Source organism: Erpetoichthys calabaricus, chromosome 9, assembly GCF_900747795.2.
Source record: "Erpetoichthys calabaricus chromosome 9, fErpCal1.3, whole genome shotgun sequence".
Classification (NCBI taxonomy): Eukaryota; Metazoa; Chordata; class Cladistia; order Polypteriformes; family Polypteridae; genus Erpetoichthys; species Erpetoichthys calabaricus.
This window is the reverse complement of record NC_041402.2, coordinates 178,725,482-178,749,447: the sequence shown is the minus strand read 5'-3', so window position 1 is coordinate 178,749,447 and position 23,966 is coordinate 178,725,482. Positions and strand designations below refer to the sequence as shown.

Sequence of the window (23,966 nt, the reverse complement as noted above, 5' to 3'; positions counted from 1 at the left end):
AATTCACTTCTGACGTCTCGTCACGCTGAGCTGCACTGATGAGTTCTACAAGAACGCACTTCGCGCTCCTACTGCCATCGCGACGCTGCGCTTACTCCTTAACGTCAGAACTGCGCACGTTAACCGTCCGCTTGAAAATTCACTTTTGAAGAAATCGTTCTTTTTAATCGGCAGAGTGATTGAGAGACAGACTGTGTGTCGAAACAAAGCCGACTGTTTATTCAGTTTTCGAGAATTGCACACAGACAGTCCTGCCAAGTGCGGTGACAAAGGGACGCGGCGCTGGCGGGTAAGGAACATACTAGCTCTGGGACAATGGGAAATTAGGCTCGAGCCGCACCCCTTCTCAATGAAAGCATTTCGTTCATGTTGAAAGATTCCCCCGAAAAAGACACCTTGGAAAGCAATGGAAACAAAGTGCATACCCCCCATCCAACCTCCACTCCCCCATCTTTGGCAGAGTTTGACTTACCTGCGCCGCTAAAAGGAGAGGAAAAGACCAATGGGTTAAAGGTTTTGGTTTTTCCATGTTTATTAAAAAAAAAGAAATGTTTCATACATAAACTCCACATTCAGAACAACAAATTTTCTGTCTGTACAATAATTACACCTCAGCAAAGAGGAGCACGAGTGCCGAAAAGGGATGAAACAGACAGACGTGGCTTCCATAGCATTAGACACTGAAAACAGACAGAAATGCATCAGACCCCCATAAGACTCGGAATACCATATAAAAAATATTTATATATATATATATGTATATATGTTTATGCATTTCATTCGAAATGCCTGTACTGCTTAAAGTCTCTCTTTTAAGTAAATTGAGGGTCGTGCAAAGGGGGAAGGCGGGATGGGGTTGGGGGTCCTGGGAACCCTCGACTCAAAATCCGAAGCCATTTGAACTCTTATATCCAAAATACTGCGACTTTCCAGCCAATCTGGAAAAGATCTGAACCTGCAAACCATTGAAAAAACACAGAATACGATGGAAAATGACCAACCCTGTTGCCAAGAAGGTACACATCCACAGACAAATCCTATATATGTGTATAATTTATACATATACAGACACACACATACATACAGCGCCTTTCTCAATGCAAAAATTCACAGGTAGAAGCCGACTCTGAGATTTCGGAGCGCGCCGACTACCTGAGGCAAGTGACATGTTCAGCAGTGATGTGGCCTCTGCTGCACTAATACTGCGTGCATTCAAACTCCGGCCAAGCTGGCGTTCCCGATAATCGCCCTGCAAACTACCGGGACACAAATCAGGGAGGATATATCGGCCGAGCAGGTCCCTTCCTCTGAGCTTCTGGCGGGGCTCTCTTCGCGGCGGGTTGCAACTTGCCTGCTTTCGGTTTGGTCCTCTGAATCATCTGGCAGCTTTGATAAAAAACAACAAAAAAAAAACCAAAAAAAAACAAACAGGACTGGCTGCCTGGAAACGAAGCCCGCCCCGGGGGCAGCAGGTGTATCAGCAGGGAATCTGGCAATGTGTAAGTGGCACTCCCGATCTAAAGGAATCTTACATAAACTGAGCTGGCTGGTCTGCTTGGCCATACACATCTACCTACCTATAGCAGATGGCTGTGCACAGCTCCCCGACACCCATGCTTAGCCCTCCAACCCCCCCCCCCCCCCCCACCCAACCCCTAATTGCCCGTCAGGCCATATGGTGACCCCAATGAATCTGACGTTTGGGCGTCTCAGCCAGACGGTGTCCTCAAGGATGAAGACGTAACCCTAATGATTACATGCAGCGCTCTGTGTCGCCGCTCAGGACACCGAGGAGTCACATGCGCACGCGCAGTCGTACGTTCACACTCGAGCGGGCACGCACTGCGTGGGCGCGTCCTCTTTTCATGTGCAATCGCATTCATACACACATACACTAGCAGAGCGGCTCACGCCGACATGTGTTCACACCTGTGTTCTACCTTCAGATGCCCAGTGTGCACAATTGTGAGTGCAGAAGTCTGTGTTTGTGATTATGAAAGCATGAGCACACGAGCACACTCTGGCAAGGAGTCTGCACACGTCGGTATGCAATGTACACGTGTCATATTGTGAATGTAGAAGCCAGACACATACGTGAAACATACACAAAACATTAAACACGAGCACACAAGTGCACTCTGCATATGAGTGTGATGCTAGTGGTATACAGAAGGGTGCAAATGAGTAGTTGCACTCGCATATACTGGATGTAAGAAGTCAAGGACGTGCATTGAAACATTAAAGCACGAGTACATGAGTATGGAGCCTGCTCTGAGAATGTGTCTGCAACGGAGTGTAAAAACAAAAAGTGTGCAAAATGAGTCTGTGCAGCGCTCTATATATAAGCACACACAATCACATACAAGTAGAAGGTCAGTCACAAGCCCTATAGGTACAATTTCCTTCAAACTTGTGAAGGCATGATAGACCACAAGTATGGGGTATGCTTGGTACGCTTAGTTAGTTTCAGTGCATACCGAAGGCTGCGCAAAATACACACATTTATGAGAAATCAAAAATCACCTCTGGGTTCAAACTGCTTCATGCATGAAACATGACACATGGGTACGGGGCATACTCTGAAGATGTGTTGGTGTCAGTGTGTGCCACCTCATATCTGAAGAAGTCAAACGTTTGCCTAAGCGCAGACTCCTTCAAACATGAAAGTGTGAGCACAAGAGTAAGGCGAATGCTCAGCTTATACAGTATGACTTGGTGATACTGTGTACAAAAGTGAGCAAAGGGCTACGTGCAACCTCATATACAACCCCCCCCCCCAATGGATGGTCAAGCACATGCTGAGGCACAAACTCCTTCCAGCATGAAAACGTATGGGAGTTGTACTCTGTAAATAAATCGACGACTGCATGTGCACACACACCTCTCTCCACACACGCACGCTAACAGAAAATGTATATGTACATATAAACGTAGTGGCACTATATAGCCCATGCACTGAGTCTGAATCACACAATCTCCAATGCATACACACACACGCGTGCACAAAACAACACTTACTCCTTTGTTCTCACTCATGAGCACACTAAATCTGTATATGGATGTATAAAAATGCATTTAAAATAAGAGTGACCCTCATGCAGATGACCGAATGTAATTGTTTTGGTGTGTGTTAAGATTTGAATTTACCAGATGTGAATGTGTGTGTGAGTGTACATGAGGTTAAATTGGAATGTCTTACACGATCACATCCGCACGTACACACTCACAAGCTTAACCCGTTTACGCACCTCTCCGCTCAGACAAGCGTGCACATTAACAACACGCACCCATCCTCCCTGACTCGCGCATGCGCACCTCCACATGTACCGTTGCTCTCACATTTGCTCAATCCGACGAGCGAGTCCTCAAGCGCGCGCACACACAAACACACATTACAACAATTCACCGTCATCTGGAGTACCTGGCGCCCAGAATACTTTTGTTCATTTCAGAAATCAGTGCGGTTCCTCACACAGGACGTGACTCAGTGCGCAGGTGCAAACCGTTTCTACTGTTAGAATAAGAGAGAAATGAGTCTGAAGGGCAAAACAAAAAAAAATACAACCTTTACCGTTTGAGTCGTAAACAAACTATGTAGCCGCTCCCCACAACCCATAAAATAAAATCAAAACATGGCACTAGACAAGGGGTGCAACATCGACACCCTTTTCTTGCAAGTCCTTATTTTTTTTTCTGTAAGTGGAGTTTAGTATCGACAAATGCAGTTTTTTTGACACCTACATTTTGATTCCACTTGCACCTCTCAGTTTTGTCAGTCTTTTTCCTTTTTTCAAAGAGGACTTTCTCCACCAGTAAATACAAACCTCCGGCATCTTACTGGAAACTCCAGCCAAAGTCACAGAAACAATACGTATGATACAGATCACACAATAGGGCTTCACAAGCTGCTGCTGCATCACACGTGGAATGAAGGAGGGAGCTCAGGGGAAGGGGTTACACCAGTCCAAGCGGTGCTCCTTTCCGAGACCCTCCCGAAAAAGGCCGAGAATTTCAAAAGATTAAAGAAATGGCTAAAAACTTATCACAAGAAATAAATAATGATTAAAAAAAACGGCATAAAATGATTTAAAATAAGCCATGGTTTCCAAAGTAACAATTTACCCCCATAAAACCAGACCACTGGGAAACAGTACCCCCACCTCACCTTCATGCCCCACCCCACCCCCCAAGTGGGGTAGAATAAAAAGTCTCAATTAAAAAGCTAAATTTAAAAAAAAAAAGAATAAACAATGGCTTCCAGTGTCGGGACTTTTTCACATCAAAAAAAGAAAGACAAAAATGATGCTCTTGGGGAGCCCACCACTGATTACAGTCGAACGGACGTCAAAGAAAAATAAAACAAAACAATAAAAGGCGCACAAGCAGGTGAATCCAGGGCAGCAGCCAGAGTTCCTCTCCCCCGCCACTTCTCCGATTGCTTTAGACTGTGTCACTCAGATGGCGGTTCGTGCTCCCATTGGCTAAAAGCGGGGGAGAGGGGCGTTTGAACGGACAGCGAGGGAAAGCAGCAGGGAATGGTAGCCAGGATCACCTGAACGCTGCTGGTGCTGCTGTTGCTGCGTGGCGGCTACACATACCATTCCTTTTTGGAAATGACCGAGCCGTCGTTCTGCGAGACCATGTCGTCGGTGATCTCGAGCTCGGGGTCGTACTGAAAGGACAGAGTCCGCTCGTCGTATTCTCCGTGCGCGTTGCGTTCGTCGATGGTGATGTAGGGCATCTTTAGGCTGTCACCGCTGGGATCGAAGTCCCGTTCGCCCACTCCGTAGCCACTCGTGGTGCTGTCCGGTGCCGGCTTCTTGTCGTCGTCCGAATCCTCCGGGTACTGAAGGCTCTGGGGTAATGGTGGGTGCGGGGACAAGCCTCCGGCCGCTTTGCTGTACCCGTTGCCAAAGACGTGCTTCTTGGTGCTGTAGTCCCCTTTGAAGGTGCGCTGCCGGCGGCGGAGGAAGACGAAGAGGAGCACGCTGGCCAGTACGAGCAGGACGACTCCCCCCACTGCGCCCCCGATGGCCACACCAGAGCTGGGCTGTTCCAAGGGGGCCTCAGTGTCCCTGGGTGTCGGGTTGTTAGGGAATTCTGGGTAGGAAAAGACAGATGGGAATGGGGACAGTGTGTCAGTTGCTTGGTGAGTGAGGTGTTCTTCTCTTTACATCTAATTATTAATATTTATATTTTTTAAAACTACTGGTGGACAGATGAGGGAGGGGAGGAGACAAGGGAGGAGAAGAATGGGGGAAAGTGAGGCGAAGGGAGAGGCGGTGGGTAGATAGGAAGGGACCATCAGAGCCCAAGGAAACGCATGGCTTTTGACAGAGGTTCAAATGAAATGGCACACCCACCGCCCCCCTCATAGCCCACCCTTCACCAGTATTGACTTATACATATATCTCTAGATAACTCTGCCTGTTAAGATAACGAAAGAATGAAACGACTTCCCTTGTCAGACACTCAACTTCAAATTGCTCTCCAAAGACTTACTGACAAAGGCAACAAGAAGATCGACCACTCTTATGTGGGGTACATATCGACCGAATTGCTATTATTATTCAGTACTTCAAAGTAGAAGTTTTCTCCCCCCAGAGCCACTGTGCTTTGTTGTGCTGTGTAATATTCATTATTTTAACGCTTGCCATCCCTAGCTGCCTGAATGAGACATTATTGCGCACTGCCCCGCGTGGAGTAGAATACACGATAGTGTCCTGTGCGACAAAGGTGTATTACGAAATGGCACATTGTGACAAGCTCAGCTACCGCATGGAGACCAACTGCAGTGGTGTCTAGTCATGCCGTAGCTTATCCTTCTCGTAAAGCCGCAGTGGAATATATGAAATGCGCTATAAAAATGTCATTTTTTAGTATTAGAACAACGCTGAAACGCTATATTCAGTATATGCGCGCTGCATGCATTTCGTCATATTCTGCTGTAATGAATTTCAATGCAACGAACGTAACGCTTAGAATGCAATGGCGCGGCTTGTGCTACTGGGCATTTAGCGAAGTGTTCAGTGCTGCTCTGGCGAAGCCTTTATTACCGCAGCAAACCGCACGCGCGATAATTACACAACACTCAGGTGAGGTCACGGAATAATTCATTGTGCCACATACCGCATTTTACCACATATTTAAGCTCAGAGTGTACGGTCGCGCTGTATTCAAACTGCAGCTCTTTTACCGTAATGTACTGCTAGCACACAGTGTGCCCCCAGCACTATACTTCGCGCTTTTACCGTACGTTAAGTGCATAAACCGTGTAATAATGTAGGGGGTTTCAAGTTTAGTTCTTTGGTCCCAGCCAATTCCATCTTTTAATCGGACTCCTCCGTTATTTAAGCAAGCTGACATTTCCCAATTTCTGTGATTTTCTTGCTGACAATCGAGAAATTCCACACTGGTTGTGCTAAACCATTACTGGATGAAGCAGGAATGTGTGTGTGCGTGTGTGCTAGAAGGAGATGAATTCATTAGTTTCATATATTGCTGTTTAATATTCTTTTTTTAAATATTTGGGTTATTTACTATGATTTGCTAATAAATAACAGACCGATACACTCTTCAAATCTCCTGGTTCTTTAATGGCACTTTTCTTGGTGTGCCTTCTCATTGACCCAGTGCTTGACAAAAAACTGTTTCATTCTGCAGGATTCTTTGCTTATATTGATTTTTGTGTGCTTTGAGAAGGTTCCTAATATATGTGGACAAAACAAAAATGTTTATTCTATAGTAGGCATTCTTTAGCAGGATACAACAAGAAAACCTGAACTTAGCCTGCAGTGATTGTATGCAGTGAGAGTATTTTTGAATGACAAATCTGTCACCATCATAACCATTTATGGAGCCTGAGGTCTAAATAAATAACTGTCCGTTCTAGAAATGGTTCCCCTATGGCAACACTCTGAAGAGCAACTTTGTCATTAATAGTGTAACTGCTGACCTTTACCATTCAGTGTCATTTGCACCTTTGTCTTATTATTAATTGTCACTATTCAGATACAATTAACATATGAAATGCACCATAAAAAAGTAATCCGCCTTAAAAAATGATAAGTGACTTTGTGTCTGTCCCATTGGCATGTCTCTGTCATTCTAACTGACAGCAGATCACAAACATTTATAGTAATAAAATGCATTGCATGTGTAATTCCAACAGATGGCGCATCACAAATATTAACCCTGCTTTTACGAATCCCATGGCAAATGCCATATAGCAGAGACATATGGATTGCACTTTCCATTCCAACAGATGGTGCTTCAAACATTTGCAGTAATGCACTTTATTGCTACAAATGTTTGTGTTGCACCATATGCTGGACTGACAAATACAATGCATTTTATTACTACATGCATCACAAAGTACATTAAAATAGATGGTGCAACTGAAAACCTTAACACTGAGGTCTTTGTTGATGATTTCAACCCATTTTAGACAGGTAGCACAGCTAGTTTAAGAGAAAATACAAAACAGAGTTAAGTATATAAGGCTATGGCAATAAATAAAATGGCGTATCCCTGGATGGGCTCAAAGTGGATAGGGACACATTGACTGTAGTCGGGTCTGCCACACTTCTCACACGCAGACTTCTCTTCCTAACCTACCTTCTATAAACCAGTGAGTAACTGATATTCAGTATTATTTAAAATTGGAAACAAATCACATTCTCACTTATCTGTCCGCAACTTTTTGAAAACACAGCAAGCCATTGTTTTAAAAAAAATTACATTAAGCATTCGTAAACAGGGATCGTTTTAATGTGTCTCTCCTCTCTTTCTCTCTTTTCTCCCTGGTGGATGTTGGATTTTTTTTTTGTTAGAAAGAAAGAAAGAAAGAAAGAAAGAAAGAAACAAAGAAAGAAAGAAAGAAAGAAACTTTTCTTTCTTTCTTTCTTTCTTTCTTTCTTTCTTTCTTTCTTTCTTTCTTTCTTTCTTTCTTTCTTTCCTTTCTTTTTCTTGTGTTCCATCTAGATTGATTTTGAAGTAACTTATAAATGTTCTTCAAAATGTATCTGCTCGATTATCTACTATGTTTCTTTATTGAAATAACATTCATTTATAAATAATTAAATAATTCTTAACTTCTTATGAATAACTGGACCCCCTACCCCAGGGTTGACTCGAGCCTTTGTGCTGCCTTTTGGAAAAGTGAGGAATGTTGCGCCCAAAGCGGTCTTTGCCCTTGGAGTTCCATGCGAGTTGGCCATTGATGTCAAATCGAATTAGGGGGGTCTCCTCGTTGGAGTTCCATGCAAGTCATACATGTATGCTGCCACTCGCAACGTCACTTTTTATGTCCATTATACTTTTTAGTAAACCTGGCCGCCATAGGCGACCACCTATAGGGTAGTGCCGGCCCAGGGTCCTCCGGAGGTTTATTTTCTCCAGGGTTGCTGCTGACTGGAGTTTTTGTTTTCCTGTTATCAGCTACAGTTCAACAAATCATTTATGGACAGACTTATGTTAATCCGTTTGAAACCGCTTTGTTTCCTCTCTGCCGCCTTTCTGTAATCCTTTTGTAATTGTTCATTTATAGAGTTTGTAATTGCGTTTTCCTTGACACACCCATCTGTGCCTGCACTCAGTGAAGAGCACTATACAAAAATAAACCGATTTGAATTTATATATATATATATATATATATATATATATATATATATATATATATATATATATATATATATATATAACATTGTCGCATTTTCCTGAATGCAAAATTAGAAAAACACAAATGCTGGCATATTAAACAAAGAGACCGATTTAACGTAAAAAAAGTCTCACTTATTGTGAAGTTGATTGGGAAGAAAACTGACCTTAAAACCCCGGACTGAATGTGCATGCAGCTTCGTGGCGCAGCGAGTAGCGCAGCAGCCCGACTGGGCGGAGTCATGCATTTGGACCCCGCGCTCGATTGTTGTTGGTGTGCACTTGGCATGTTTTGTGTGCATCGCGAGAACTCCACAATCCCCTCAACATGATACGAGCAAGTTAGGTTAACGGACAATTCTAAATTGGCTCCAGGGTGATTGTGCACGGAGGGGTCCTGAGATGGACAACGTCCTGCGTCCGCGGGGCTTCGGTCCAACTCCCTCATTAGTGCCCCTTAAGTGAACAAACGCAATGTTCTATCATTATGTTGCTTTGCTGCACTCCTGCTCCAGTTCTCTGATCATTCTATTAAGTGTGACTGCTGCAGTGCCCGACGCTCTCCCTGCAGTGTCCCCAAGCTGTACGCCGCTCTTCACTTCACGCCAGGCAGCCGCCCCGACTGTACAGCGACCAACTCGGAGTGTCCTCCCCCTGTAAACTCAGTGCTCTCGCTGTGCCGGGTCTTACTGTCGCTCGCTTTGTCCTTTTCTGCCGCCCTGCTGCACACTAACCCCGTCTCATCCGATCTGTCCAGTGTCGCACTGTAGCATGCAATATCCCTCTCTGCTGCACTCGTCGCGTTTTGCACTTCGTGTCGCTCTCAGATTTTTTCTTTCCGGGTCTCTCTAATGTGTATTTTCTTGTACGTTGTCATAAATCGAGTGACTCTGTATGACAGTTTATCGAACTGTACAAAAGCGAACGTTGCAAACCGACCCCGTTAAGATGTTGCGTATACAATGCGGATCGTCTCGTATACTGTCCGTGTCACTCTTTTGCAGAGCAGCGCACTTTAGTATTAATGTCTGCTGTAAAGTGCCATGCAGCACAGCTTAGCTATTTTTAGCGCGGTTGTGTCATACTGTACTGCGCTTGATTGCCGCGGCATGCTGTGCTCTAATTACTTCAGTTTTTTTGTTAATTTGAAATATCAGTCATTTTTTCTTTTCACTGATACCATTTTTCACGTTGGGAGCTCTAGGCATAGTACACGATTTCGCCTTCATTTTAGTAACAGCATGCGTGTCCTAAGGGTCGAATTTATTCGTTCAAGCAATTCAAAGCCGCTTTCCCAGGGAGGAAAATTTTGGACAAAATTAACAAACTAAATAAATACGCGAATAAATATAACTGCTGTAAAATGGGAGAAATAAATAAATAATATGGCCAGCAGTTGGTACCACCTGCACTTCATAGCAGGTAATGCACTCGGAGCTAGTGTTTGTGTTGGCCAGGACTTAGATGGCAGAACATCTAAGACAGAAAAAACTCAAAAGAAAAACCTTGGGTTTTTGCTGGAAGAGGTGTTAGCGAGGGGGCGCTTTTCTATGTTCTGAGTTTGGATCCAAATACCCCACTGCAGTGATTGGGACACTTTGCTGTAAAATCCACTGTTGTGCTTTGGAAGGAGACCTCAAACTCGGGGCTTTCCTAATGTATGGGCACTGGCTGGGGCTCACAATGTTACTGATGCCTATGTGCATCTCTGTTTTGCTATCCAAACTACTTTTCCCCGGGGTCCTGTGATAGTCTTAAGATGGTCCTGCTAAAACCGATGTCCTGACTCTGTGTGGTCATACAAGGTTTCTGGGTAGCTTTTAAAAAGAGTAGGGTGTTCCTTAATCCATCCATCCATTATTCAACCCACTATATCATAGCTACAGGGTCACAGGGGTCTGCTGGAGCCAATCCCAGGGCGCAAGGCAGGAAACAAAACCCCGGGCAGGGCGCCAGCCCACCGCAGGGGGCACCCACACACCAAGCACACACTAGGGACAATTTAGAATCGCCAATGCACCTAACCTGCATGTTTTTGGACTGCGGGACAAAGTTGCTCTTCAGAGTGATGCCATAGGGCAGCCGTTCTCAAACTGTGGTGCGCGTCCCCCTAGTAACAAAAAAGGGGCATGAATATTGCCATATGTGGCGTAAGGTTTGCTATTCGTTAGGAAAATTTTAAACTTGTTTTATTAGGGTTTCAAAAAAATATTAGAGGGGTGGGGGGCGCAATTAAAACTATTATGAAAACTCGGGTCGCAAATACTTAAAGGCTGAGAAACGCTGCTATAGGGGAACCATTTCTAGAACAGACAGTTATTTATTTAGACCTCAGGCTCCATAAATGGTTATGATGGTGACAGATTTGTCATTCAAAAAATCTCTCACTGCATACAATCACTGCAGGCTAAGTTCAGGTTTTCTTGTTGTATCCTGCTAAAGAATGCCTACTATAGAATAAACATTTTTGTTTTGTCCACATATATTAGGAACCTTCTCGAAGCAAACAAAATCAATATAAGCAAAGAATCCTGCAGAATGAAACAGTTGTTTGTCAAGCACTGGGTCAATGAGAAGGCACACCAAGAAAAGTGCCATTAAAGAACCAGGAGATTTGAAGAGTGTACTGGGAGGAAAACACACAGACACGGGGAGAACATGCAAACTCCACGCAGGGAGGACCCGGGAAGTGAACCTGGGTATCCTACCTGTGAGGCAGCAGCACTACGCACTGCGCCACCGTGCTTCCCAGTGTTCCTTAATGTTCTGGCTAAATATACCACTATGGCCTGGCTATTCTGGCCCCCTAATATATCATTTATTTATTTATCTTATATATCTTATTTATATCTTATATATAAATGTTTACGTGTGGAAGTGTGCATGTAGAGAGGAATATATACCTGCATATTTTATATATATATATATATATATATATATATATATATATATATATATATATATATATATATATACTGTGTGTATGTATATATATATATATATATATATATATATACTATATATATATATACACAGGAAAGTGTGAGACATAGATGCAAAGTGTGCATGTACAGAAGAATATATACCCGCATATTATATATATATATATATATATATATATATATAATATATATATATATATATATATATATATATATATAAATGTCTACGTGTGGAAGTGTGTCTGTCTGTCTGTCCGGCCCAGAAGTGAGAGGTGGAGTCAGGGTAAAGGCTCCACCTCCAAGAAAACAGAACACTCACTTAGCCGCTAATGACACAAGCGAGGCGAGCACATCAGCAAAACGAAACCTCAGAAGAAAGACAAAGTCGCTTAGCCGCTAACATCTGCAACACGGTATCCCTTTTACTTTTTCCTCCCACCGCTAATGCACAAGCGATGTGAGCATGTCGGCAAAATGAATCCTCCTAGGAGAGAGATGTCCAGAGTTGTTCCTTTCAATTACCTGACATCTCTACAGTTCAATTTTTTTCTCTGATGATTTCAATAGTTTTCTAGGCTCACACAGCTAGTATATATACGGTATAAGAATCCAAAGTATGTCTGTCGTGCTGTCTGTTTGTCTGTCTGCTTTTCACGAGAGAACTATTTAATGGATTTAGATCGTGTTTTTCTCTATAATTTGCTTGAACATTCTGGTTGATTTTGCGACTTCTCTCATCGCACTAAGTATCGTAGTTCACTTGCGGTATCAATTTATTTGCTCAAATTCGAGAGAGAAGCAGTGGGCCGAGGGGAAGGGGGCGGGGCCATCCTCACTCCTGCCAGCTTCGGGGGTGTGCCTTACATCCACTTAGCTAGCAAACGAGAGGACTACATAATGGATTAAGATCAGATTTTCATCCATCCATCCATTTTCCAACCCGTTGAATCCTAACTACAGGGTCACGGGGGTCTGCTGGAGCCAATCCCAGCCAACACAGGGCGCAAGGCAGGAACCAATCCCTGGCAGGGCGCCAATCCAAGATCAGATTTTGTTTTTCTAGAATTTTCTTGAACATTCCAGTTGATTTGCGACTTCTCTCATCGCACTAAGTATCGTAGTTCACTTGCGATACAGATTTATTTGCTCAAATTCGAGAGAGAAGCAGCGGGCCGAGGGGAAGGGGGCGGGGGCCATCCTCACTCATGTGCCTTACATCCGCTTAGCTAGTGAACGAGAGGACTATACGTAATGGATTAAGATCAGATTTTTTTCTAGAATTTTCTTAAACATTCCAGTTGATTTCGCAACTTCTCTCATCACGTTATTAATCATAGTTCGCTTGCAGGATTGATATATTTGTGCTAATGTGAGATAGAGCCTGCAGGCCGAGGAGAGGGGGACGCATGACGTCAGGAGTGGGGAGTCGCTCTACCCCTGTGTTTTGGACTGTAGCTTGCCTCCGCTTAGCTAGTGGTACCTTTTGTTTATTGATTTTTAAAGTTTGTTCTGTTTCACTGCTACGCGGGTGGAGCTGAGGGGGACGGCAAGTGCGTGTGTATATAATGATGAGAGGACTGGTGCTAAAATGGCTGCCCGTCACATCACCCAGATGGATGCTTCACGTTGCTGATGGTTGAAGTGGCTCCTCGCTGTCTATGGAAAGAGCTTCAACTAGGTTCGAAAACCATTATAAAAATGTAGTTAATTAAAGATAACTAACAATAATTAATGAATATCATGAAATGTGAGCAAAAATGATTAAATGTGTCTCAAAAAATACATTTTCATTGCTTATTTCTTTCTGGATTTATTAAATTATTTCAGTGACACGCACGCAACATTAAGTAAGCCTTGAAATGCAAAACTGTCACTTTCAGGTGCCAAAATTTTAGAGGCCGGGTTCAAGTGACTGCTGTGTTGGCGACTCCTCAGCTGAGCGGATGAAAATCATCGCCCATCAAGTACCACATTTACAGCAGGCACCTTCAATGCAGAACCCTAGTGATGAATTTGGAATTTCTTGAATTAAAGTCACCGATTCGCATTGCAACTTCTTCTGGCACTCGTATCTGACACACACAAAACGGAACCTCATAAAATATTATTCTAGTTTCTAAAAATCATTTGCCTTCAACTTTACTTAGCATGCATCATTCACCAGTTTGTGTGGGATCAAACTGAATCATTACCCGAGAACAAGTTACATTCCCGTTCATTTTTTTTGTAAATGAGTCACACAATTCTTGTTAATTTGATTTGTGAACAACTCATGTGATTCTCGTTCATCTGATTTGTGAATGAGTCACATGATGTGATCATTTGATTGGTTAATAAGTCACATGATTCACATTCATTTGATTTGTGAACAGCATTCATAATTCTCCATCATCTGATTTCCAAAATGAATCATTACCCGAGAACCAGTCACATGATTTTTGTTCATTTGATCCATGAAGAACTCGCATGATCCTCGTTCATTAAATTCAAATGACAAGTGATTCACTTCATCTGTAAAGAACTCATGATTCATGTTCCTTTGATTCGTGAATTGAATCATTACCCGAGAACAAGAAACATGACCCTCACTGATTTTATTTGCAAAGTGAATCATTACCTAAGAACGAACTATGCGATTCTGTTATATGATATGAATTACCAGCATATTTAATATGCAATTAAATAAATATAAATAAATAAATAATTTGTGATTCATTCAAGGGAAACAAACTGAAAGATTTTTTTATGAATGCCACAAACGAATCAAATGAGACAATTAATTTAATCGGGTAGTTTGACAGAATCTGATTAGTAAAGTGAACTAAAATTTGTGAATTTCCCCTTGGGATTAATAAAGTATCTATCTATCTATCTATCTATTATGCTTATCAGTAGAACCTAAGTAAAATGAAGGGCATACACCCATTTCGCAGGGAATTCACCAATCAAAAACAGAACTTGCTTGAGCCCGCCCTTTCAACTCTGACGAGCGAAAGTGACAGTTTTTCTCCTAGGGCTTCTTTCATGTTGCGTGCGTGTCACTGAAATAAATGCATGAAGAAATAATTATATTCAGAAATAAGGAACAAAAATATATTTTGCAAGACATTTATATATTTATGCGATATTCTCGTATTTTTTATTAACAAATTTCATCGTACTTTATTTAATTATTTTTACTTTGTCCGAAATACTCCTCCATATTCTCCACTCCTCCCCTCTAAAGGTCTGGGGTGCAATGCAGGAAACATCCCATAGTTGGCGGACCGGGCCAGTTTGAATTCGCCGGTGATGTCCACTCGAATAGGGGTGGGGACGTAAACTCCACCTAGATCGTGTCGTGACAGCGAATTGCCTCGATTCCCAGGTTCATCTTTCCCTTAATAACTGTCTTCTCTCCGTGAATGATTTGTGATTGGGGGGCTAATTGAATGGGGGGCAATAGTAGAGGTCGACCGCGCCTGTTTTGGCAGAATGACAGTCTCGTCTCCGCGGGACACACTGGAGATAAGTACTCCGTTTCAAAAATGTAATTACAGCCGAGTCGAGGAGAAGTGGGAAAGGCAATCTCTTCAAAGTCGGGAAATCATATTAATCTTCCCACTTGTGAGGCTTTTGCAGCATCTTCTTCCAGCTCTTAGTTGAGGAGCTCAAGTCTTTTGTGTTCTTTGTCGCGGCTCTTTACAGAGCAACGATTTAGAAAAGGAAAAGAAAAAATAACAATAAACACGAGAAGCAATAGCGGGTCCTCTAGAGTGTGCGCGGGGGTCGCGGGACGTGTGCGCCCTCATTAAACTGCACCTACGCATGAAAGCAAAAGCTCCACCGCAGCGAAGCTTTGGGCCGCTTTAGGACTGGAGGAAGAACAAAACAAAAGAAAAGTGGAAAGACATGTGGCTTCGAGGAAAGCCAGCGCCACATCCCGTGTGCATTCGCTCGCTCGCTCACTCACTCGCTCATTGTTCATAGCGCGCACGCGTAGACGCCAGATAGAAAAGCGGCCTCGAAAAGCTCCCAGCAGGCATCGCGGGACGTGCGCGTTATCCATTCATCCGCACGAGGGACCTGCAGATCCCAGCGGAGGGTATCCAGCAGCGCCTTTCTTCCCCCGCTGGGCTCGGGTTTTAATTATCCATCTCCCGGGCTGCTTACAAGACGAGGCGGAATGGGAAGTGGCACCGATTAGGTAGGTGGAGGAGTAGGATGAGAAGATGAAGAAGAAGAAGGACGAGGAGTAGGGCAGTGAGATGATGGAAAAGGAGTGAGTAGGTGGAGGCTGCTAAAATCAAGAAACAACTTGAGGCCATTTTCCCCGTCCGTAAACCCCCCCAAACACACACAAACCCTTCGCAACGGCCGACCGACGGACAGACGGACATGCAGCCGAGTAAATGAGCTGGAAAGAGCCAGGCACAGTCAGGCGATGAGATCAAGCAAAGAGCCATGCAGACTGCCTGCTAGCCAGCCAGCCAGCCAGAGAGAGAAAAAGAGAAAGCGGATTTCGCAAAGGTCAGCCTGGCACTACCAGTGCCATACATGTAACATCGAGTAACTGGCCGGAGAGATGCTGCTGGGAGTCATTCTGGGATCCCAGCAGGATTTGCTGTGCACATACACAGCGGATGTAATGCCCCATTTATTGGCAACAGCCCATCTCCAAAGATGCCAAAAAGAAAAAAAGCAAGCAGCGGGCCAACATGGCACCAACCAGCAATATACAATCTGCCATCTAGCTGCCGGACCACTAGTCTGAACAGGGTGCTTAAAAACATGATTGGTGAATTTTAGAGTTTCAGCTGACAAAAAGGTCGGAAGTCATGCCAGGTTACTTGCAATGCCAGTGCTATACATGTGCCAACAAGTAATTACAATGTCATTTTAAACTGAGTGCTTAGAGAATCAGAGTTCTTCTTCCTGGAAGAGCTGGGCACATGGGGTGGTGGGGGATACTGGCATGATGGCCAAGAGACTTAAATCTCATCCTGACAGATGCCAGGGTTGTCAAAGAGAAAAATGGAGGTCATTCTGATGCCACCAGTCCTATACCAGTGCAGCTGGAGTTAAAATGGAATAAGGATTAAGATCAGCCTGGCAACAACAGGCAACTAGAAACACTTTCAGCCTTATGGTAGTACTGTAAGACCCTAAATGCACATAAGTACGAAACAGAGGAGATGATCTCCTATTTATACCCAAGAAAATATGAGGACCAGCTGTTGGCATTGGTCGATTCCTGTGTCTGCCATCAAGTAACTGGAATGCCAGTCTGAACTGCCTTGGCACCGAGTACTTTAGGGGTCATCAGAGATAACCACAGCACCACTAATGTATTCATCTCATCTGCCATTCAGTAGGCTGTCATTCTCAACTGGACAACGAGAGACATACTGGTGGATGAGATGGGTACCAGCTAAAGCGGAATGTATTTCCCAGTTTCTCACTATCTCACCCATTTAAATTAAACTGCAGTTGGGAATCTTCTTCCTTGCTTTTATCACTCTATCAATTCCCTTGTTTTCTCTCTCCTAATTTGTCATTTTCTACACAAATTCTACACCTCTTCTCCATTTCCCCACTCCATTTTGCTCCTTTTGTATTTCTTCTTCCTTCTCACTTCCCACTCCACTCTTACTCCATTTCACTCGTTTTGTATTCCCTCCTTCATTTTTCATTCCCACTCCATTTCACGCCTTTTTGTATTCCGTCCTTCGTTTTTTATTCATACTTCACTTCCACTCCGTTTCACTACCGTTGTGGCCGCTCCTTCCTTCTCAATTCTCACTCAACTCTCATCCAGTCCCACTCCTTTTGTATCCCCTCCTTCTTTCCTACTTCATTTCTTCTTCATTCCTAGTCAATTCCTCTCCTTTAATATCCCCTCCTTTTCTTCTTCATTTTCATTCCACTCTCATTTCATTCTGCTCCTTTTGTATTCCCTCCTTCCTTCCTCATTTTCACTCTTCTCACTTCTCAATTCCCACCCCACTCCTGTTTGTAGTCCCTTCTTTCTTCTTCTTCCCGGCTCCACTCCTTCCTTATTCTCAATCCACTTCTTCTCCATTTCACTACCTTTGTATTCCCTCCTCCCTTCTTCATTCTCACTCCATTCCTTCTTCAATTCCCTGTCCACTCTCATTCCATCCCACACCTTTAATATTCCCTTCTTCATTCCCAACTCCATTCCTTCTGAACTCCCACTCCATTTCTCTTTCCATCTTTCTTTTCAATTCCAGTCCGACACAGTCTTTTGCAAATATAAATTAAACTCAAGAAATAAGAACGGGCAAGTAAAAAAAAAAAAACAAAACATCGAGTCTCCACCCGGGCTGCACGTATGCGCCCCCGCTTCCCATTGTGGTCATCCAGAAAACATGGAGTCGCTGGGTACAGGGGCTCTTTACTTTAGGATGACCACAAACCTCTTTCCTCTATGACATAAGGGGGGATGAGCAGCAGAATTTAACGACAAGAATGACCAGGAATCCTCTACTGAACAATACCCCCAAACACACACACCACACATTTCTACACTCCCATACCGTGAAATGCAAATGACATTAAGCTGAGGAAAGAAGAATGAAGATCTTGGCTCAGTGGCATAGAGACAGATGTCCTGTGTGTGTTGAAATTTACAGGAAAAAAAAAAAGCTTGGCACTATGGACTGGGTGAAGAAGAAATGTTAATAAAAATTAGTGGAGCATGCCAATGTCTGTTCGCTCCTTAGAGGCTTAGTTAGGGGTAATAAATAAAAACATACTTTTTTCTTGTTCTTTATTTCGCCTTATACAATTTCTTGTATTAGGAAGTTGTTAGTTTTCGCATACCCCTTGGGGTCAGAGCGCAGGGTCAGCCATTGTACAGCACCCCTGGAGCAATTACAGCCCAAGGGCCCAGCAGAGTAGGAGCTCTTTTAGCAGTGACGGGGATTCGAACCGGCAGCCTTCTGGATACCAGCGCAGATCCTCAGCCCCAGAGCCACCACTCCGCCCTAAATTTACAGTACTCTATGGAATATAGTGTCTTTCTTTATAGCCACCATATGGTTTACGGATACAAAATATAAATATTTACATATTTCTTAAGTAAGAGTACTAAAGTATGTTACAACAGTCAAAAAGCACCATTAAAGTTTTATATAGCGCCTTTCACGGCATACTTTGAAACTTTAGTTTGTGCTGATTATTTGGATATTTTTAGATAATGCCGGGTGATTCTTATGATGTATTACTGTCTTAATAATGAAGCAATCCAAACGAAATAAAGATCGCATTCCTGGGTGAACGTACGAACGAGTGAGGGGGCGTGGCGCTCTTTTTGACTTGTTTGTGAATGAACTGGATGATCGTGAGAACAGTGACGCTTATTTCCAGCAAGATGGAGCAACCTGTCACACGTCAGCTCGCAGCGTGGCACAAATAGAATCGGGTCATTATTTCAAAGACGCTAGGGCTGCCTCGTTCCCCGGACCTGGCACCTCCGGATTTCTTCCTTTGGTGGAGCGCTGAAAGGAAACGTGTGCAAGAAGAAGCCTCGTACACTGGGACGATTACAGCGAAACGCCGAAGAGGAAATTGCTGGCATCACCCCTACGGTGCTGGCAGCAGGGGCGGCTCTGGGCAGAGAAAGAATCGGTGGCCCCTTCGCCCACCAATGTCGTGTACTCGAAATGTCTTCATTTTGCTTAGAATGGGTATGCGAATGTCTTGTGTCCCCTATCCGACCAGATATTCACTATGACTATTGCGCTAACACTAATACTTTATTAAAACTAGGTGAAACATTAACTTGTAACTTCTATATGCGCATGTCCGTAACTTGAAAACCAAGTGGCGGCCCATGATATTCTCATTACGGCAGAACGTTATTATACTACATATACTGTAGCTTACTGCTCCGACACTAGCGACATTAGTAAATACAGCGTACTAATTAACAAGAAACACAATGTTTTTCGGCCACATTGCCGTCAGCTGTGTCGTTATTTTCTCTTTCTGTTTTATATTCAATATATATTGGCATGGCGGCCCTGTGCAGGTGCACAGTTTGCAGATGCCTAAGGCCGCCCCTGCTGGCAGATACCTTTGCCGATTATGGATCGCTGTGTTTGCAAGAACAAGGCGACCTCCGAATGTGATTGGACCGTTTACACGTCTATCAAGGGGTGCGCGGTATTGATTTCGTTTCTATCGCTTCACGTGAGTAACACTCGTGGCCCCGCCCATATTAGAATCACCCTGTGTGATCCCCGGCTTCTCTCGCGGTTATAAAGAGAGTCCGTAACGGGGTCTGGATCTGTGACTTTGTTGACTATGACAGGCACTATATATAACTACAGTACCACAAATTAAACACGCAGAGTACAAATGTTCCAAATGCATTTAGCGTGAATGGTAACAAGTGTCCCATGGAGTTAAGGAGGGGGAAGCAGTGATCTTATAGTTTATATAGCGCCTTTCAGAGGAAACTATGCCCCGAAGCACTTCATTTCACGGACGGATTACATCTGCTCCTTGTAATTGTTCATACCATGTGAAAGCAATTTACAGCCAGACTGTAAGCGTTTCCACATTTTAACAAAGTGAACACGAGCAAGTCAAGAAGGGAAGTCAGCGGCGGAGATGATGTTAATTTTATAGCGCCTTTCACCAGAGCACTTTGTAGAGCAGAATTGTGACTTCAACAAGGGTGTCAGCGGTGGAGATGTAAATCATCCGAAGCCACTGGAGAGGTAAGGTACTCTGGACATCCGTTTCTACAGTGTGCGCCCTACAAGATGGAGTGACAGGTTCGGGGTCCTTCAGTTGGTGTTGGTGACTGAATCGGTGATCTTCTGATTTTATATAGTGCCTTTCTGTGTAAAGCGCTTCACGGGTCGTAGACTCAATGTGTTCTCGTTATACAGCAATGTGAGAGGTGGCAGGTGGAGTGACTTGATATCAAGGGAATCCATGACATGAATGACCTTCTGGTTTTATATAGCGTCTTTCATGGACCTTTCACAGGTTATTATTATTAAAAAATGTTCTTATACTTCAGAAAAGGGAGAACCGGCAGGTGGAACGACGTGACCAAAGTCATCAGATTGGGAACTTGAATCTGTGTCCTTCTGATGTTATATAGCGTCTTTAAACACAGACGCCATGCCCCACTTTAAACCAAATCCTAAAGACTGTGAACAGCCGCACTTCATGACTGAAGCTTTCCGAGGAATCACTGGTGGGGATTGAACTTGCAGCCTGCTGCTCTACAGCCCAGCGCCGTAACAACCGAATAACTAATATGAAGCAGTGCTGCCGCACTTTAAGGATGAATTCTATAACGCACATGAAAGACCACAACATATATTAAAAATAACACTAAGATTTGAAGTCGGGAGTAGCAAAAGAGAAAAATCAAAGACAGACATGAGGTGGGCAGGCAGTGCCAGCCTGGCTACTCCCTACACTGCCATCTTTCTGCCCCAAACTGCAACGCCGACTGACTCCTCTCCAGCTCCTGTTATCTCACAGCAACACTGGGACGAAACTGAAATGTTTGCACGACCCCCCAACCCCCCCCCCACCAAAGCGTCCTCACGAGACAGGGCGGACGAGCGAAAGCGGTTTGCTCAGCCAAGATGGGGCAGGCAATTTCTGCTTTTAATCCAAATGTAAATCCCACAAAACACAAAAGAAACAAAGACATACAATGAAGGGCTGGCAGGGGAAAGAAAAATTCCGGATGTGTGCCAGCTTTCTGAAATATGCTGACCCCAGAAGGGGGAAGGGGGGAGAGGGAGAGGACAGCTCACTCACACACACACACACACACACGCACACACACATACATACACAGTCAAGGCGTAGCTAACAAACTGGTCAATACTTTCAGTGTAGGAAGCTGACTTTAAACTGAACCCCCCCCACCCAAGGACCTTCAGCTTCTAAGTCTGCCATCCCCCCCCCCCACATACACACACACCAGTCAGACTCCTCACTGCCCTCTGCTTCCATGTCTGAGACTGTAATGCCACACTGCTAACCACGCACTCAACCACTACTTGTGACTCTATAGTGCCCCCTAGTGGTGCACCGCCTGTCAGATCTCATTTGGCGACTCTCCTTATGACTTCATCACGCTTCTCCTCCCTGTGTCTCAAACACTCATAACTCCACATTGATCCCCCCAATGCTGTTAACTGCATAGTGCCCCCTAGTGTCTCACAGCTCATGACTCCACTCTGTTCATAGGCTGCGTCTCATTGACACCCCTGCTTGTCACACTGCAGTTGATTCCACAGTGCATCCCCTTTGGTCTCATGGCTTATGACTCCACAGTGCCCCCCTAGTGTCTCTAGGGTCATGGCTCCACCCTAGTGTCTGCTGTGTCTCATAGCCTACAACTCCACAGTGCCGCCTTCTCTTTCATACCTCATCACTCCAAACTGCTCTCAAGCTACTTCTCTACTTCTGACTCCATGTTACTCCTTGCTGTGTCTCATGGCTCATGATGGCGGCGCACACAGTTACAGCGGCTCAATGCTCTCCCCTTCGGAATTTACACCGCAGGGACTGCACCTAATTTCGTTGTATTTGTTAGAATGACAATAAAGATATTCTGATTCTGACTTCACACTGCCACCATGCTGTCTCTCTGTTGTGGGCTCCACACTGCCCCCTAGTGCTTCTTGTCTATAAAGAGCGCCTAGTGTCTCACGGCTTATGACTTCAAATCATTACCCCTGCTGTCTCTGTGTTGCAGACTCCACACACTCTCATGATTCCAAAGTGTGCCCTAGTGTCTCATGGCTCATAACTCCACATTGTCACCCCTGTTATCTCTATGCTGCCGACTCTACACTGCCCCCTAGTGTCTCATGGCTCATGACAAAAAAAATACCCTCATAGCGTCTCAAGGCTCATAACTCTATAGATCTCTGCTGATGACTCCACACTGCCCCCTAGTGTCTCATGGCTCAGAACTCCACAGTGTCCCCTAGTGTCCCATGGCTCATAATTCCACATTATTACCCCTTGTACCTCTCTGCCGCTGACTCCACAGTAAACCCCCCCCCCCCCCCCCATTTTACATTTTACGTGTTTCACACCTCAACATTGCCTCCAAGTGTCTCATGGCTCATGACAAAAAAAAAATGCCTTCTAGTGTCTCATGGCTTATGACTCCACACCACCCCCTAGTGTCTCATGGCTCATATTTCCACATTGTCACCCCTTGTACCACCCTGTTGCTTACTCTACACTAACTCTCTCCCCCCCCCCCCCCCCCCCTTTTTACATGGCTCATGACTCCACACTGCTCACTAGTATCTCATGGCTTATAATTCCACATTGTCATTTTGTCACACCTTCTACGTCTGTTGCTGACTCTACATTGCCCCCTAGTGTCTCATGGCTCATGACAAAAAAATACCCTCATAGCGTCTCAAGGCTCATAACTCTACAAATCTCTGCTGATGACTCCACACTGGTCTTTAGTGTCTTATGGCTCAGAACTCCACAGTTCCCCCTAGTGTACCATTGCTCATAATTCCACATTATTACTTCTTGTACCTCTCTGCTGCTGAGTCCACAGTAACCCCCCCCCCCCCCCCAAATTTTTCCATGGCTCACACCTCGACATTGCCTTCTAGTGTCTCATGGCTTATGACTCCACACCACCCCCTAGTGTCTCATGGATCATAATTCCACATTGTCACCCCTTGTACCTCTCTGTTGCTTGCTCCACACTAACTCCCCCCCCCCCCCCCCCCCCCCATTTTTCATGGCTCACGGCGCCACACTGCCCACTAGTGTCTCATGGCTCATAATTCCACATTGTTACTTTGTCACACCTTCTACGTCTCTGTTGCCGACTCCACACTGCCCCCTTGTGTCTAATGGCTCACACCTCCACAGTTTCCCCTAGTGTCCCATGGCTCATAATTCCACACTGTCACCCCTTCTACCTTTCTGCTACTGTCTACACAGTGCCCCCTAGTGTCTCATGATTCACGACTCCACACTGTCCCTAGTGTCTCATAGCACATGATTCCACATCGTCACTTTGTCACTCCTGCTGCTGACTCCACACTGCCCCACTCCCCCCACACACATTTTTCATGGCTTACGACACCACACTGCCCCCTAGTGTCTTATGGCGCACGATTCCATATTGTCACTTTGTCACTCCTACCTCTCTGTTGCTGACTCCACACTCCTCCCTAGTGTCTCATGGCTCACAACTCCACATTGTCACTTTGTCACTCCTACCTCTCTGCTGCTGACTGCCCCCTAGTGTCTTATAGCTTACAACTCCACATTGTCCCCTAGTGTCTCATGGCTCACAACTCCACATTGTCACTTTGTCACTCCTACCTCTGTGCTGCT

At 44.5% G+C, this 23,966-nt stretch overlaps 1 protein-coding gene and 1 long non-coding RNA gene across 10 annotated transcripts in view; both read right to left on the bottom strand.

Annotated features, from left to right (window-relative positions):
- The window catches only part of nectin1b (nectin cell adhesion molecule 1b), a 268,322-nt gene that overhangs the window by 147,424 nt on the left and 96,932 nt on the right, over positions 1-23,966 (bottom strand). Inside the window, exon 6 of one of the 9 annotated variants that reach the window (XM_028808456.2) lies at positions 4,307-5,100. The exons of the other annotated variants lie outside the window; for them this stretch is intronic. Within the exon in view, the coding sequence (XP_028664289.1) occupies positions 4,589-5,100 (512 nt within the window). The 3' untranslated portion in view covers positions 4,307-4,588. Of the gene's footprint in view, positions 1-4,306; positions 5,101-23,966 lie in introns of those variants that run through there. 9 annotated transcript variants of the gene reach the window in all.
- LOC127529143 (uncharacterized) lies at positions 17,146-17,384 on the bottom strand. Its single transcript, XR_007935824.1, has 2 exons — positions 17,289-17,384; positions 17,146-17,185 (listed from the first exon to the last, which is right to left on the bottom strand). It is a non-coding gene; the product is annotated as an uncharacterized LOC127529143 (long non-coding RNA).